General features: G+C 37.2%; 1 protein-coding gene across 1 annotated transcript; it reads left to right on the top strand.

The window, feature by feature from the left end:
• Positions 1-1,999: 1,999 nt before the first annotated feature.
• LOC117405448 (gem-associated protein 8-like) lies at positions 2,000-13,144 on the top strand. Its single transcript, XM_034008514.2, has 4 exons — positions 2,000-2,358; positions 5,202-5,229; positions 5,992-6,433; positions 12,620-13,144. The coding sequence occupies exons 2-4, from the start codon at positions 5,227-5,229 to the stop codon at positions 12,874-12,876; spliced, it is 702 nt and encodes a 233-aa protein (XP_033864405.1). The 5' UTR covers positions 2,000-2,358; positions 5,202-5,226; the 3' UTR covers positions 12,877-13,144.
• The last annotated feature ends 1,300 nt before the right edge of the window (positions 13,145-14,444 follow it).

Raw genomic sequence — 14,444 nt, 5'->3', positions numbered from 1 at the left:
GAGCACTAATGCAGGAAAGCAGCGGGCGGGATGGCGAGCTTGTCCTGCTGCTCCAACACAAGCTACCTTAAGAGCCGGTACGATGCGGGCAATGGTTGAAGTTCGTCAGGAGTACTGCATAAAAAAACGAGTGTGTTGTCGTGGCAGTTGGTGATCAAAGAAATAAAACAAAATAAAATCAATAAATAATAATGTCATAGACTTAAAGCCATACCTTTGAAGTCATAATGCATTGCAAGTGTTATTAGGGAATGTTGTGCTGTGTTTTCAAGCGCTTAATTCTGCTGTGGCTTGCAGTATCATGCAGTATATATTCTTTGCCTATTTTCTTTCTTCAGCCGTAAGGAACTTAATGGCACACTGAAACAGCAGTATAAATTATTAAAGACAGTGCGAGTGCAGCTCTTCTTCAGAAATGCAGTGCCTGCTGTGCACAGTAATGAAGTATGTATGTAGCTTTTCATTGAGAGGAAAGTGTTTTTTAAAGTGTAATAATTTAGCTGGCTTTTCATTCTTTTTGTTTGATTTGGGGCACACTTTTGAATAAACTGAATAATACAGCATACAACACCACAGAGTGTGACTCCATATAGTAGAACCACAAAGTTACAAACACATTGGCAACTGAGAATGATCATAAGACTGAAGAATCTGTAACTCTGAACCCTGTATTATGATCAATAATGTCGTTTTAATAAAAGCTACGATCTTCAAGTCTTTTACAATAGCTAGGAGTTCTGTTTCTGGATTAAAGTGGTGTACTTGGTTTTAGTAAGTTGTGTCACTGATTTGCAATTGTCTATATATAATCGTAGCCCCAAAAGGTGAATGCATTTTGAACAACATCCCTTCTGTTTTAGCAGCTATTCACACTGACCATTGTGAGATTAACCATGCGCCAGAAATTCTCTGGTTTGTTGATGTATTTTCTTTGCAACAGGGATGAATGAACTAACCTTTCACCTAGGGCTCTCAACCGTTCTTAACATCAGTACACATATTACACAACACCACACAATGCATCTGCTCAAAAGATCACACCTGAGACACAATGGCCTTCCATAATAATTTCATTGCAATGCAATTGCTCTACAACTGCAAGCCACTGGTGCAGGACTAAGGTGCAATGGTAGCACTTAGCTGTAATTTGGCATGGTGTCATAATGGTATGAACACAATACACACTGGTTGTCCATTGTAGTGCCTTAGTTGACATTTCTGGTCATTTTGCTTATGCTTTCTTCAAGGTAATATACTGGTAGTATTATGGTATCATAGTTATATTTTTCAGACTTTTTGTATAGGACAGCTTTGTGAGGAGATTAAGATTGCTCAATTTTAGTTCCTCACCTGGGCCCTTACCTTTTAAAGGACCAGGTATTAAATTTTCTAGAGTTTATTTTATAAAGGTATTTCTTTAAATGTATTATTAAAATAAGCAATAATTAAAACTTTATTTGATAAATGGATAACAGATTTTATTTACAAATGATTTACCAGGTTATAGGCTTAGGATTTTAAGGAAATAGTGCCACCTAGTGTTAAAATATGTAATGCAGTACATACAGTACCTGTCTATCATTCCTGTCCATTTTCAATATTCTATTGAAAGTAAGCTTGATTAGATATTCAACTGACGATATAGAGGGTAACAAGGTAATACAGCAAGTATAGGAAATATCAGTTTATTCAGCCTCAATATAGTTAGCTAAAGAAACAACTTAGTGTACTTTATCACAATGAGGTTCTCAGGTACTAAGTACTCAGGTTTGGCCAATGTAAGCATATACTAATGATAATGATAATAATTTTAGGTAACTGAAAAAAAAAAACATGCTTTTGGGACACCTAACACTCCTTTATTTGCTTATGGCAGACAGAAAATATTTTGGCAAGCTTAACAAAAATAGTTTTAAGTGGTAATTTATTGATCAGAGGAACTCGTTAAAAAAATAACACTAATTACCAGTACCTGGAAGCCACTGCAACATGCAAGGCTAGGCCGATTGGTCAGTTCTTGGTTGGGTTGGTGGTCTTCCAAGCCAGGTAAATCAGGTGTTTGTAGCTCAGCCAGAGCCCAACCAATACCCCATTGCATCATATTATTCTCTTCCTCAGTGGTGGCTGCCTGGGCATCCCTGTTAACAAGAAAGTACCTGTACTTCAAACACTGGAGTTTCAAACACTGATCATGTAAATCTTACGTGACAAACTGAACCTCTAGATGGCGTATAAGTGTCGTTTACTGGCATCTGGAAAACAAAAGAACCGTAAACGTGGTGGCAGCAAAGTCTCGGTTTCCTGTGTATATTGCTGGACAGGACTCGACGGGGGAGTGCTAACTGCTGAAATAATACGGTGAGTTTGTTGGAGGTTTCTTCTGTACACTGAGTGTATATTACGTTGTATTTTCTCGATGATACACATTTTAAGTAATATTTCTGTACAAAGCAGACATTCTGTTAATTCATGAAACTGTATTGTGTTGCTAACTGTATAATGTACACGCTGTATAGATAAGCAGGTTTAATTTACAATTTGCAGGTATACATTTCATTGATAACTGCCAAATGATTACGCTTGTGGTCAGTTTTCTCTGGGTAATTAGATTATAATGTGTTGTTGAGTAGTCTTTCTTATCGGCAGTGGTGCAGCGTTTGTTTCCTTTCGAACCTGTTCAAAAGCAACACTTGACAACAGGAACAAATTCTCACGTGTTTTTACAAAGAAAACCTTACTTTAGAGTGTGAACATCCTTACAGAATTATTTTTTAACGTTATATTTAAAAGCCACGAAAATGCTTCCACATAAATTTAAAACAATACCAGTGTTCACAAATTATTTGAGTGGTTGGCAACTTCATAAAATAAATTACAAGCATTTGGCAGCGTTGACGTAATACATCGCCGCATTTCAACCTAAGTCCTATAGCGTGCAAATTGTTGATAATAATATTATTATTTTTGTTATTATTTGTTTCCCAGCTGTATTGACTATAACGTCAGCATATGTTTTTGTTTCAAAAACGTTCTGTTGATTTTATTTTGCTTTTGGTATACAGCTGACGTTATGTCATCAGCCTAGGTTTTCTATAAGAGTCTGTTATTTCAGGTATCACAAAATGTATGCTGCTGCTGTATCTGTGGCAAAAATCGCAATCCTTATATTAAAGCGATCACTTTACATCATATATATATATATATATATATATATATATATATGTATATGTATATATATATGTGTGTGTGTATATATATGTGTGTATATATGAATATATGTGTGTGTGTAATATATATATATATATATATATATATATATATATATATATATAATATATATATATATATATATATATATATATACATACACACACACATATATATATATATATATATATATATATATATATATATATATATATATATATATATATATATATATATATTAATTTGCCTTTTTTAAATTATCTCTGAAAAGACTTCTTAAAGCAGACATAGACTGAAGCACATAGTGTTGGTGAACAATTGTGGGAAGCCTGTGTAACCCCGGTATGCTTCTATTGTTAATTTTACATTATTTCACCAAAGTTGTTAAGGGTTAAGCACATGTACTATAGCAGTTGAGTCTCAGCAGGGAGTTAGCCCACAGCTGTCTGCTCTTACCAGTATATCTGAGGGCGGCGATGGTATTCCACATGCTGAGTGTGAATAGATTTTTATCGTAGTATCCTGTATACTGCTTATTAGTTACAGTACTATGCTCAGTGCAGATGTGTTGCAAGATTAAAATACAGTAACATTTATAGATGCGTCTTAGCCCTGCATGCTGGGTCATTTCATGTGAAATTCATCTTGAGCATGCCAAACTTTAAAGTGAATACATCATATAAAAATTGTATTTGTTGTATGCATTTTTGTTGGTAATACATTCTGCCAAAACTGAATATAGCATAACACTGGTAATTCAAATGGCATGTTTACTGAAATAAAACATGTACATGAGCTGAAGGTTGGGAGTGTTCGCAGATATCCAAAATTGATGTACCAAGTCGAGCATCACTACTGCCTCATAAACAGATATGAGCAATACAATGAAATGTTATGTTTGTTCAGTAATCATTTTACTTGAGCACAATGCATTGTCAAACTGCTTGAGTGTTGCTGGGCCATTGAGAACAGTGTCAAAAGCAGATAATAATAATAATAATAATAATAATAATAATAATACATTGGTGACAATGACAGGGAAACACAGACTCCTTCGAATGTTGATTTGTTTATGGTCGGTTATGCAGAGTTGGTGGAAATGTGGGGGGGGGGGGGGGGTTGCAGAGCAGGTTGACAGGTTGGTAATGATGACACACTGTACCAATCGATTTTTGGCTACAGTAATACTGCAAAAAAAAACAAAAAAAAAACCCTGCCACAAAAGCTAGTGTCTAAGGTCTCCTGATGTGATTATCCTGAACAATTTCAGTTTAACAGCTCCATTAGTCTCACTCCTTCAAAATAACTACTGTATGATGTCTGCTGTGTTTCAATGCTGTTCTTTCAAAAACAATTCATCATTCAACTCAACATCCATGTCCATGTTAAAGATTAATCGGGTCCCTTTATCGTAATCAATTACAGTCTTCGACTGTCCTTCAAAAGAGCTGTCATTTGTAACTCATCAAATAATATGTCCATGTTAAGAAGAAATAAAGAAAGTGATACAGTCCAATTGCATTCCCATGGTCACAGTGGGTACTCTTACTCTGCCTGTGGAGTTTCATGAAAATCCACCTTCATTTACTCTGATTTGCTTCTTCAACATGGAGAAGAAAGACAAGATATTAAAAAGGCAGTTTTTCCAAGTGACATGTTAGTGTCCATATACATGCAGAAACAAAAGCATAATGACATTTGGAATAGCTGTGGCAATACACTTCATCCAGTTACTAACAGGTACAAGTACCCGGGGAGCACTTTGTTTGAACCGAGTCCTAACTGGATATAGAAACCACTTTCATTCATCCTAAAGTTCAGAGTTTGTATAAATTGCTTTAGACCCCTTGAGGGTGGCTTGGACTTTATTCTGCTGTATTTAAACACTTGCATGTGTGTCAGAAAAACATTCATGCTTTGGGTATAGGAAATCTGAGTAACTGACATCCTTTCTATTTGTAATATTTGTATTGTTACTTTCTCTTTGTTTATAGATCTAACATTCAGTGAAAGAGAATCATGGTAAGTTCTTTATTTATCATAACGTATTGGGAATAACATTTTTTGTATCTTTTATTCATTGCATAATTGTTTCAAATAATGCTAAAATTCCGAGGTTTAGTGAATGACCAAAATGATATATATGCTGTAGATAGATTGAATCATAGAATCCCCCATTTATGGCAAAACAAGATATATAGATAAAGGACAGCAGGAAAGCCTCATAAAAGCCAGATTTTCAATCTGCTACTGGAATTGACTTGAAAGTGATTTCAAATTAGCAGCCGATTGAGATAAAATCCATTTCAAATGGGACTCCTGTCAGCCCCAGTTAGTATTGGGAGCTGGCAGAACTCAAACTTATGGAATGTTACATGAGAGGAGGGTTTTTGATATATGAAATGTAGGTTGAACAAATTTTTTGGTTGGTGCGTTAATTTATAAATAGCAATTATACAAAAAGGTGATACATAAAGGTAATCTTTACAGATTGGATTGTAGATTGTACCCTGCAGATGGAACCTGCTGCAACCCCAATTTGATACTGGGAAGGTGAGATTGAGTTGTACAGACTGCTTTTCATGGTGCAGATGGAAATGTGGCATACTTTGGTTCAGTCAGCTTGTTTTCAAGGGGAGCACACGTGTGTTCAAGCTATGCAGAATGTCCAACATATTAGAAAAGATTCTTACATTCATATCCAGTGTTTATCTTGGGTATTTAACCTAAATCATGATTATTGCAGACAATATAATTGTAATGTAACACTTTCACCCAAAACAGGATGAAGCACCCCATCAAGAGAGTGATGCTTGGTATAACCACCAAGTGTACTCCAGGTATTGGCGTCATTACCAGCAGGCCATGAACTGGCAATACAGACATAAACAGGCTTATAGAAAGGCACTAGAAGCTGTTTACTATTCACCGTTCAGTCCACCACCACCTGCTGCACCTCATCGCTATTCTGACTGGAATGGTGATAATTGCAGTTCCATGAGTCATTATTCTGCACCCAGAGAGAGAATGGACTGGGCAAGGCAGCATAGGCGTAGGGGTCAGGAGATGTACAAGGAGGAGTTGGAAACAGAGAGTGAATCTGAAGCGGAGAGTGAAGGGGACTCGGAGTCGGACAGTGAAATAGAATATGACGTCAGTAACATGGAGATAACGGAGGAGCTTCGGCAGTACTTCGCACAGACTGAGAAACACAGGGAGGAGCTCAGTGAGTATTTAATCAGGAAATAAAATAAGAACCGTTGCTTAGCAGTTTGAGCCATTTCAGGTTTTCTGCTAGTGGACACATCCTAGATTGTTACCATTAATTCAAACTGCTGTGTGGTAAATGGACAGTGTTGTGCAGTACACTGCTGTTACTGATTCTGATCCCTTTAGCTAAGACAAGGTTAAAAGCCCTATAGCTGCTCATGCAAACTACAGTAGTCCATTTTGTACGCTTGCTTGTGGTGTATGTGGTCTCTGGATTCTTGCACCGCCCTGTTACCTACATATGCAAGAGGAGTAATCCTGTCCCTGATTCAAACAAGCATTTTAAGGCTTTGTATTCTTTCACTGGGGGAGGGTGATGTACTTGGATCAGTGTGGTAATGCTTATTTTACAAACATGTTCTTTGAAACTCTGGTTACCGCACGGTTGCAGTGCACATGTGTGAACAAGCTTCTTCCTTGACATTTTGTTGGAAACTTACTGTGTTTTGCTTGTGGAATTCCTGTTCAACATGTGAAATACACAAGATGTTTTTCTTTTGATAGGTTCATTTAAAAATCTCTACAATACAGCTTTATTGTAGAGATTTATGCTTAAAAAGAGGTCTTGCAGCTCCACACAGAGGAAAGATCCATCTTGCATGCTGTAGATGTAGCTCCCCATGGATTCCTTTGGCAAATTGCAACTAGTTTACTTGCTGAATAGATTTTGCAGTTGAGCCTCTCTCCAGGAGGGTCCAACCTACTGGATTGTCCCACAGCTTCAAGATTGTCCAGTCATCCGCAACACAAATGTGGAGCAAACACAGCTGCCAAAGTGAAAAAATAAGTTATTCCAAATCTGTTCTTAGTTACTGTTTTTTGCATGATTTTTTTTTTTTACCCATTCAAATATTTTCTAAACATTTTGTTATTTTCTTCCAGTATTCTTATTTTACCAACTGAAAGAAAACATGACTTTCTTTCAGTGAAGTCATGAGCAACCATAAGACTTGTTTTTGTTTTAAATGTTTAAAAAACAAAATAATATTGCTTAGCACCTGTACTGTAAGTGATTTAATAATATGCCCTTAACACCTTTTTGCTGTGACAGTTCAGGTCAGTTCTGCTTTATGCTAGAAGCACAATGATCCCCACAGAAATTCCTGTATCCCGGACAACAGAGATGTAAAATGGTGTCACTCATTAGTTTGTCTTGCATAACATTACGTTTTTACATCCAACTGTGATGAAACTTGCCATGTATGTTAGGAAGCGGAATTTCATGAACATTTTGCATCTTTATTTGTTCTAAGATGTTTCAACAACTGTGAATGTAGGACATGGTTGGCTCCTGTCAACTATCCCACTTTATATACAATACTAACACAAATTATGGAAACAACAAATGATGTACAGAAAGATTGGGGGTAGGGATTGCTCATTTTTACTCACTTAGGCCCCTTTGGTATCCCTGAATAGGTAATATTTTAATGAGCAAGCTATCTCACAAGTAGAATGGCACCCTGTGAGGCGTGTGAGTAATAATGGAATTTCCAGACAGTAATTTACGTGTAAAATAAAAATTATTAATATTTACACGCAAAAACAAGTAAACAAACGAAGGATGTGAGGGAGGGAGTGCTGGAAAAACAAAACGAAAGGAACGGAAGCTTCTCAGTCCTCTTCTTGATAGGCTGAACAAAAACAAAAGATTATAACACAAAGAACGTTAGTAAAGCTTCCGTCCGTGATAATAAAAACAAAGTGAACCCGGCACTGCTTCTCTCCCTCCAGCCTTTCCTCCGCCTTTACTTTGTTGGACCAACCCCGGACACAGTAGCACGTTCCCTTTAGTATGCAAAGCCCCGCCCCGGTAGTCAGTGGAACACCAATTCCAAACTATCAAGTGTCCTTGAACCTCACTTGACTCCAGTGGCTGGAATTTACATACTCGTACTTCCGCCCCTCACCAAGGTGCCGCCCCTCATAAAGATGACTATCGTCATGGTCACGAGACCTTGGTAAGGGAAGTCCCGAGTTGGTTTGATGCCTTCTACTGTCGGGAGGCTGAATTACAGACCGAAACCCCTTTGACTCATCACACACCCTGAAATGTTCTCCTTTTTCTAGGAACACAGTATAACTTGGGATGGGGAGTTTCTTGGCACTAACCTCACTCGGACTTTCTAAATACTTTGGTATCCCTGAATAGGTATTTGTCTCCTCTTTAACAGTTTGCTTAGGATATTTTAAATGAGCAATCTGTCTCATGAGTTCAGTGGTACTGTAAATATGATTAATGTACTACTGTACCAATGCTAAATGACTGGACGGAGTATTTGTTCTCGGTTTTACCCCCCACCTCATTTTTTTTTTGGGGGGGGGGGGGGTGATGCTAGTACAATATTCAATGTAGTGGTTTCCTTGGCAGTCCTCAGCCTGAAAGCTATTTTTGAGGGTCATTTAGAGGAAATGTCATACCCAGTCATTCCACATTGGTAGTAAATGTGTCATTCGGATTCCACTGCACAGGTGGCACAGACTGCTCATTAATTTCTGTGCATATTTTTTAAAGAGGAAACGATTTATATATTCAGAGATAGGAAGATATTTCGTGAGCAATTGTTAGATTGAGGTTAGCCAGCAACAAACCTCCCATCTCCAATTTCATTGCTGTCCCAGAAAAATGAGAACAATTCTGGGGTACTATTATAGTTATACGATGAAATGCTGACTAAAATGTTTTGCATATTTTTAAAGAGGAGACAGTTATCTATTCAGATAAAAATGTATTTAGTAAGTAAGGGGTCTGATTAAGGAAAAATGGTCATAAAATCCCCACCCCATACACATCGTTCTTTTTAAAAGAGAGGCACCTACACACTTCTGTGCCTACAAAGATCATTTAGACTATTGTGAGATGTACCAACCCTATACAGTACCATAGAGACTTGTTTTATGTTGTATGTTTTTTTTTTTTTTAGTCGTCTTATCGCTGTCTGCAACAGATTGACATTGTCATGTGGTAGTGCCAAGTCAGCTGGTCTGTATCTAATCTTATTGCCTGATCCCTCATCCCTAACTAGAGACAGCTGCTGCTGACTGATCCTGCACTAATTTGAACGGAGTGGTCAGCAGCTCCTAGGCTTTGTGTTCCTGTCATCTGGCTTTGAAGTCTTCAGCCTGGGGATTACAGGTCTGATAGTGTTTATAGTGGGTTGTGGGTGTGTAGCTAGGCACAGAATGCTGTAGACCTACATGGATGACTAACTCGGCACCTATGTGTATATGATGTATATTACATGAGATATGGTTTGCGTTGTGGAAAGATCATGTTTTGAAACGTGGTTGTTAAAACACACACACACATCTGGCTTGGCACAAAAGGTGCTTTGTAACTGAGCCATTTTTCTTTCGCCATTTATCGGCGTTATTAATTGTAGACACTGGACAATGAGAACAAAATAAATAATCAACATAAGATCCAGGCAGTTTCTACTTGGGATAAATGCTTCCTTTATCCAAAACCATCATCCAATGTCAGTGCAGGATTTCCTCAGTTCTACTATACACTTGAAGTGGTCCATGGAGATGTCCCTGAATTAACAATGTTTAGTCACAAGGCCAGTTCAGGCACTCTTTAGAATGCTGTGTTCAAGTGAGGCTGTCTGAATCCCCCTGAATCGTCTAAAGCAGTTTCATAGAAAAACAACAAGGCACGGATGTGACAGTAATTTATTTTTCACTCACATTGGCTACAGCTGGACTGTATTTCCTTTTTCCATAGACTCAGTACCGTATCCAACACTTTTTCCACATTCCTCTTCTTAAGCTCCATTTGGAATGCAATGGAAAAAGGTTTTAAAGGAGTGCAGATTCTTCCCTTTCATGTTGCCCAAAACTTCCTTTAATTGATATGATTCAAGACCAAGCCAAAGTGGTGTGCTGGGGAAGCTTGTTAAAAATCTGCTCGCATGTGGTTTTATTTATAATCTACGACTAAAATAATAACTACATTACAAAGCATTGCCATAGTACAGCAAGTATTTATAGAGTATTACACTGTAGACTGTATAATATTTACTCACTCTAAATGTGTGACTCTAACAGCATCTTACAGCCTGAACTTGTACCTATAGGGAATATCTGTTTAGGCTGGAACTTCATATCCGCCAAGTATTGATAACAAAGGACAGGTTTGTTATCCGTGTATAGTATCCCACTACTATTATTGTTATAATTCAAGAGTTTAAAAGAAAAAGCAGGAATCTCATATTTTTGGTCTATTGCAAAGTAAGACTCATATATATGGGCTGTCTTTACCTCACTAAAGGAGCGGTTTCTAAACAGGAATCTCTTCCACTCAAGCCCCTGGTGCAGTTTCTCGACTTCCCCTACAGTTCTTTTGCAGATTGGTTAAAGTTAACAAAAAAAGTGTGGAATTTAATTAAAAGAAGAATGACTGTAAAAATACTCTCTTGTATTTTTTTCTATTTTGCCCACCATGCTCTGGTGTGGGATTCTAGGTTCCAGTTAAAATGCCAGGAAATACTGGTCTATACAGCAGCATAACAGGGAGTATAATCAGTATGTTACAGAAAGAAAGACAGTTATGTTCCACTGAAACAAGTGGGACACACAGACCCTGTAGCATAACAAAATAAGATTTTACTAGATTTAAAAAATGTTACAATGTGTTCATAAAAATTTAAAGTGACAGTCAGTGTCTGGCTACTTTGCCTATAATTATATTAGTACTGGGACAAACACAGGATTTTCATGTTCGGATATTCGCTCATAATTTAAATAGTCGTTCAGATATTAGTTCGTTTTCAAGAAGTAATAAAAGCCATTATATTGCTCAAAATGCAGGCAGAGACGGCATCGCACAGGGGCATGGGGCATAGCCTTGGCCCCTGTGTGTGTGCGCACCTTTATTTTACAGCAAGACGTTACAATATGTAACACGTTAAGTAGAAAAATATCCCAAGAGTAAAGAATACATTGTGTAGGTCTTGCTTTACCCCAGTGAATTAACTACAAAACAAAGGATGCCAAATAGCAGTTTCTTTTTTTACTTTTTTTTCATTCCTTGTCATTGCCGTTTCTTCACAGTAAACAGTGGCCATAGACACGTTTTCATAAAGTATTGACATGAGGTTGTATCAAACAAAAACTGAAATTTAACTTTAAACACTTCAAATAAAACAAAAATGCCGTTGTAAAATGAAGGGGGGGAAAACAACTCACCGTTTTGGTTCTTGTTTATTACGTTCCACATAACAGAAAGTCGCAACAAAAAATATATAATATATACAGTCTATATAAAAATCACTACACCGCATTTCCAGCAAGTTGGGCACTGTTTAAGTGAGGCATTCCAGAATAATGTGCTTGCCCTTCTCTGTCCCATGAGCAGCACAATGCTTTTTTGACCCAGATGGCTTTCCATAGAGATCACTGTGCATGTGCACATAATCTGGTTTGTTTACTTTTTGCTGTCTTAAACATTTAAATATAGGTTCAAGAGCTGCTGTGTTGATCCTGTTTTTTTTTTTTATATTAATGTCACGTTACACGTAGCTCTTTATCATTTGCCATTTTTTAAACTGTCACTCAGTTTCTGGTGAGGTGGTAAATAAGTGCAATGTATTTTTGTCATTTGTAGCGAATACGAACATCTGATTTTTGTATCCGAATACATGTGAAAAAATATTTGTTCAGTATTTGTCCCAGCACTAAATTTTATATATATATATATATATATATATATATATATATGCTACTTTGCATATATATATAAATATATATATGTCGCTTTAAATCTGTATGAACACATTTTAACATTTTTGCCAAACATTTTGACTAGTTTTTATCCATGTATTTAATAGTATGGGGTTTGTGAGAGTCTTATACCTTAGGTGGTTGGTGTTGACTCCACCCCACGTGTTATGGGTGTGCAAAACTGTTAATAGCCCTATAGACCTGGATAGGTCAGCTGTTGCAAAGTGCTGTTGTGTTATTTTGTTTCACTCTTGTGGGATATCTGTCGTTAAGATGGCAATTAAATTGGAGTTGCTGTCTTTTATTGCAGCATTTTGGTTGGTGGAAAACAAAATCAGTTTTCAATATTTAAATTCTAATATAATGCAGTGCAGTCGCCAACCTGTTCTTTTACTAAATTCTAGTCTTCCTTCCTCAGAGAAACGGCAGCAGCTGGATGCAGAACGGCAGGATACATATGTGTTGGCTGACCATGATTTGTACAGAGTTTCCGGTCGAAGTGCACAACCCCCAGTAGAGCGGCCCGGTGAGAGAAGAATGGCCGAAATGAAGAAACTGTACGGGGAGGATGCTGCTAAAATCCAGGGCATGGAGACAGCCATGCAGCTCACTTTTGACAGAAACTGTGATAAAAAGCAGCCAAAGTACTGGCCTGTCATCCCCCTTAAACTATAAGTCTAAATTGACATGACGCTAAATGAAAAATATCTTTTATGTGTGATGCAAAGCACTGTTCATGTGGTTGCATGTGAATGACAATATTGTATGTCAATGACTATTTGTTTTAATGTACATTATTGAAAATGTCTGACCCTGTGACCCTTTTATATGACTTCAGAATAATGGTCTAGTTCAGAAAGATTAAGTGTTTCAAACTGAAATGTATACCTGTTGCATACTTTTAGTATTTTTTCCTAAAATAAACAAAATGTTTTTCAGTTCAGACCAAGTATTTAATTTTAAACCTTTTCTGGTTTCTGCTTTTTGAAACTACCGTATATTGAGTTTGTCTCCTATTGTGTGGGCATGACTGCTTGCAAGCTTGTGACTCCTGTAACTTGTGAACGGCTTAGTTTGATATATTCCATAATAGTAGGGGAACGAGTCACACACACTCACAGAACGTTTTAACAAAGTACTCCCCCAAAACAGTGAAACCACCTGTAATGGATCTCCTATCGACTGATGAGTTAATTGTACTGACATCAGCATGAGACACATACAGTACTTGCCTCTCTACTACAGGGCTTGCTGTCTTTGAACTGGGAGGTTACCAGTTCTTGTCTTGCTGTGTTAGGCGAACACCATTCTAGTTGAACCAATTTGATCTGAACTACAGTATAATGCTCAGCCTTTGTGATTCATCACCTAAATATTGTTGGTTTTTACCAATTGTGCCCACAGTAAATGATAATTAATGATAATGGATATAAAATCAATTTGCCTACTTTTTGGTACCAGACAATATTGCACATATGCCATTTGTTGCTAAAGTGAAATTCAAGGTTGCCTTCTTTCCAAAGGTCACATTGAAAGTCATTGAAAATAAGAAAGTGAAAGGTCAGGCTGTGGCTAATGATGTTTGCACTTATCAAGTCTGATTTATATGACAGTGTGAGAACAGAATAGGCATCCTAAAACTTGTTCAGAATTACAAAACTTTTTTTTTTTGCCTAAATCTATATTAAGATCAAAACCCTTAGTTTGTCCACTGCGTACAATATGGAACATTTTGTGTTGTGAGATGTCTGTAGCAACCAAAAAAAGGACACAGTAATATTTCCTTGGAATGCGGGTTCTGTATTTCCATGTGCTACTTAATTCTGTAATAGATGAGTTAGATGGCAGACCTGATTAATGTCTGAGCACAAGTTTAACTGAAACCAAAACACTCAAGTACCAAACAAGAGTTTTTGTGTACATACAGTAAACAAATATGGTTGTAACACAGGCTATGTTTGGTGACTTTTAGTAAACCAGAATGGTACATTCCCACAATGAACAAATGTATTTTGTATAAAGTGTGTGATAAAGTGGTACAACCCAAGGGTGGGGGGGATTTTAGCTTGATAAACAGCATGCCGTGCCAGTCACTTCATGGTCTGGTTGGGGCACCAAGAATGTTTTATTTTTATTTGTCAGTGACAAAAACACAAACAGGTCTCATTGAAAAAGCCCCAATTTATCTTAACGGCGCAGGCACACATTTTTTCTGAATGTTTTGTGGTGCTTGACAGGGAAAA

This window comes from Acipenser ruthenus, chromosome 9 (assembly GCF_902713425.1).
Source record: "Acipenser ruthenus chromosome 9, fAciRut3.2 maternal haplotype, whole genome shotgun sequence".
NCBI lineage: Eukaryota > Metazoa > Chordata > Actinopteri > Acipenseriformes > Acipenseridae > Acipenser > Acipenser ruthenus.
Note: the sequence above shows the minus strand (reverse complement) of the source record. Positions and strands in the feature narration are given on the sequence as shown.

Bases quoted from the DNA above. Each gene is read 5' to 3' on its own strand.
- LOC117405448 (XM_034008514.2), top strand. The intron at 6,434-12,619 runs GTGAGTATTTAA...TTCCTTCCTCAG, and splicing joins GAAACACAGGGAGGAGCTCA to AGAAACGGCAGCAGCTGGAT.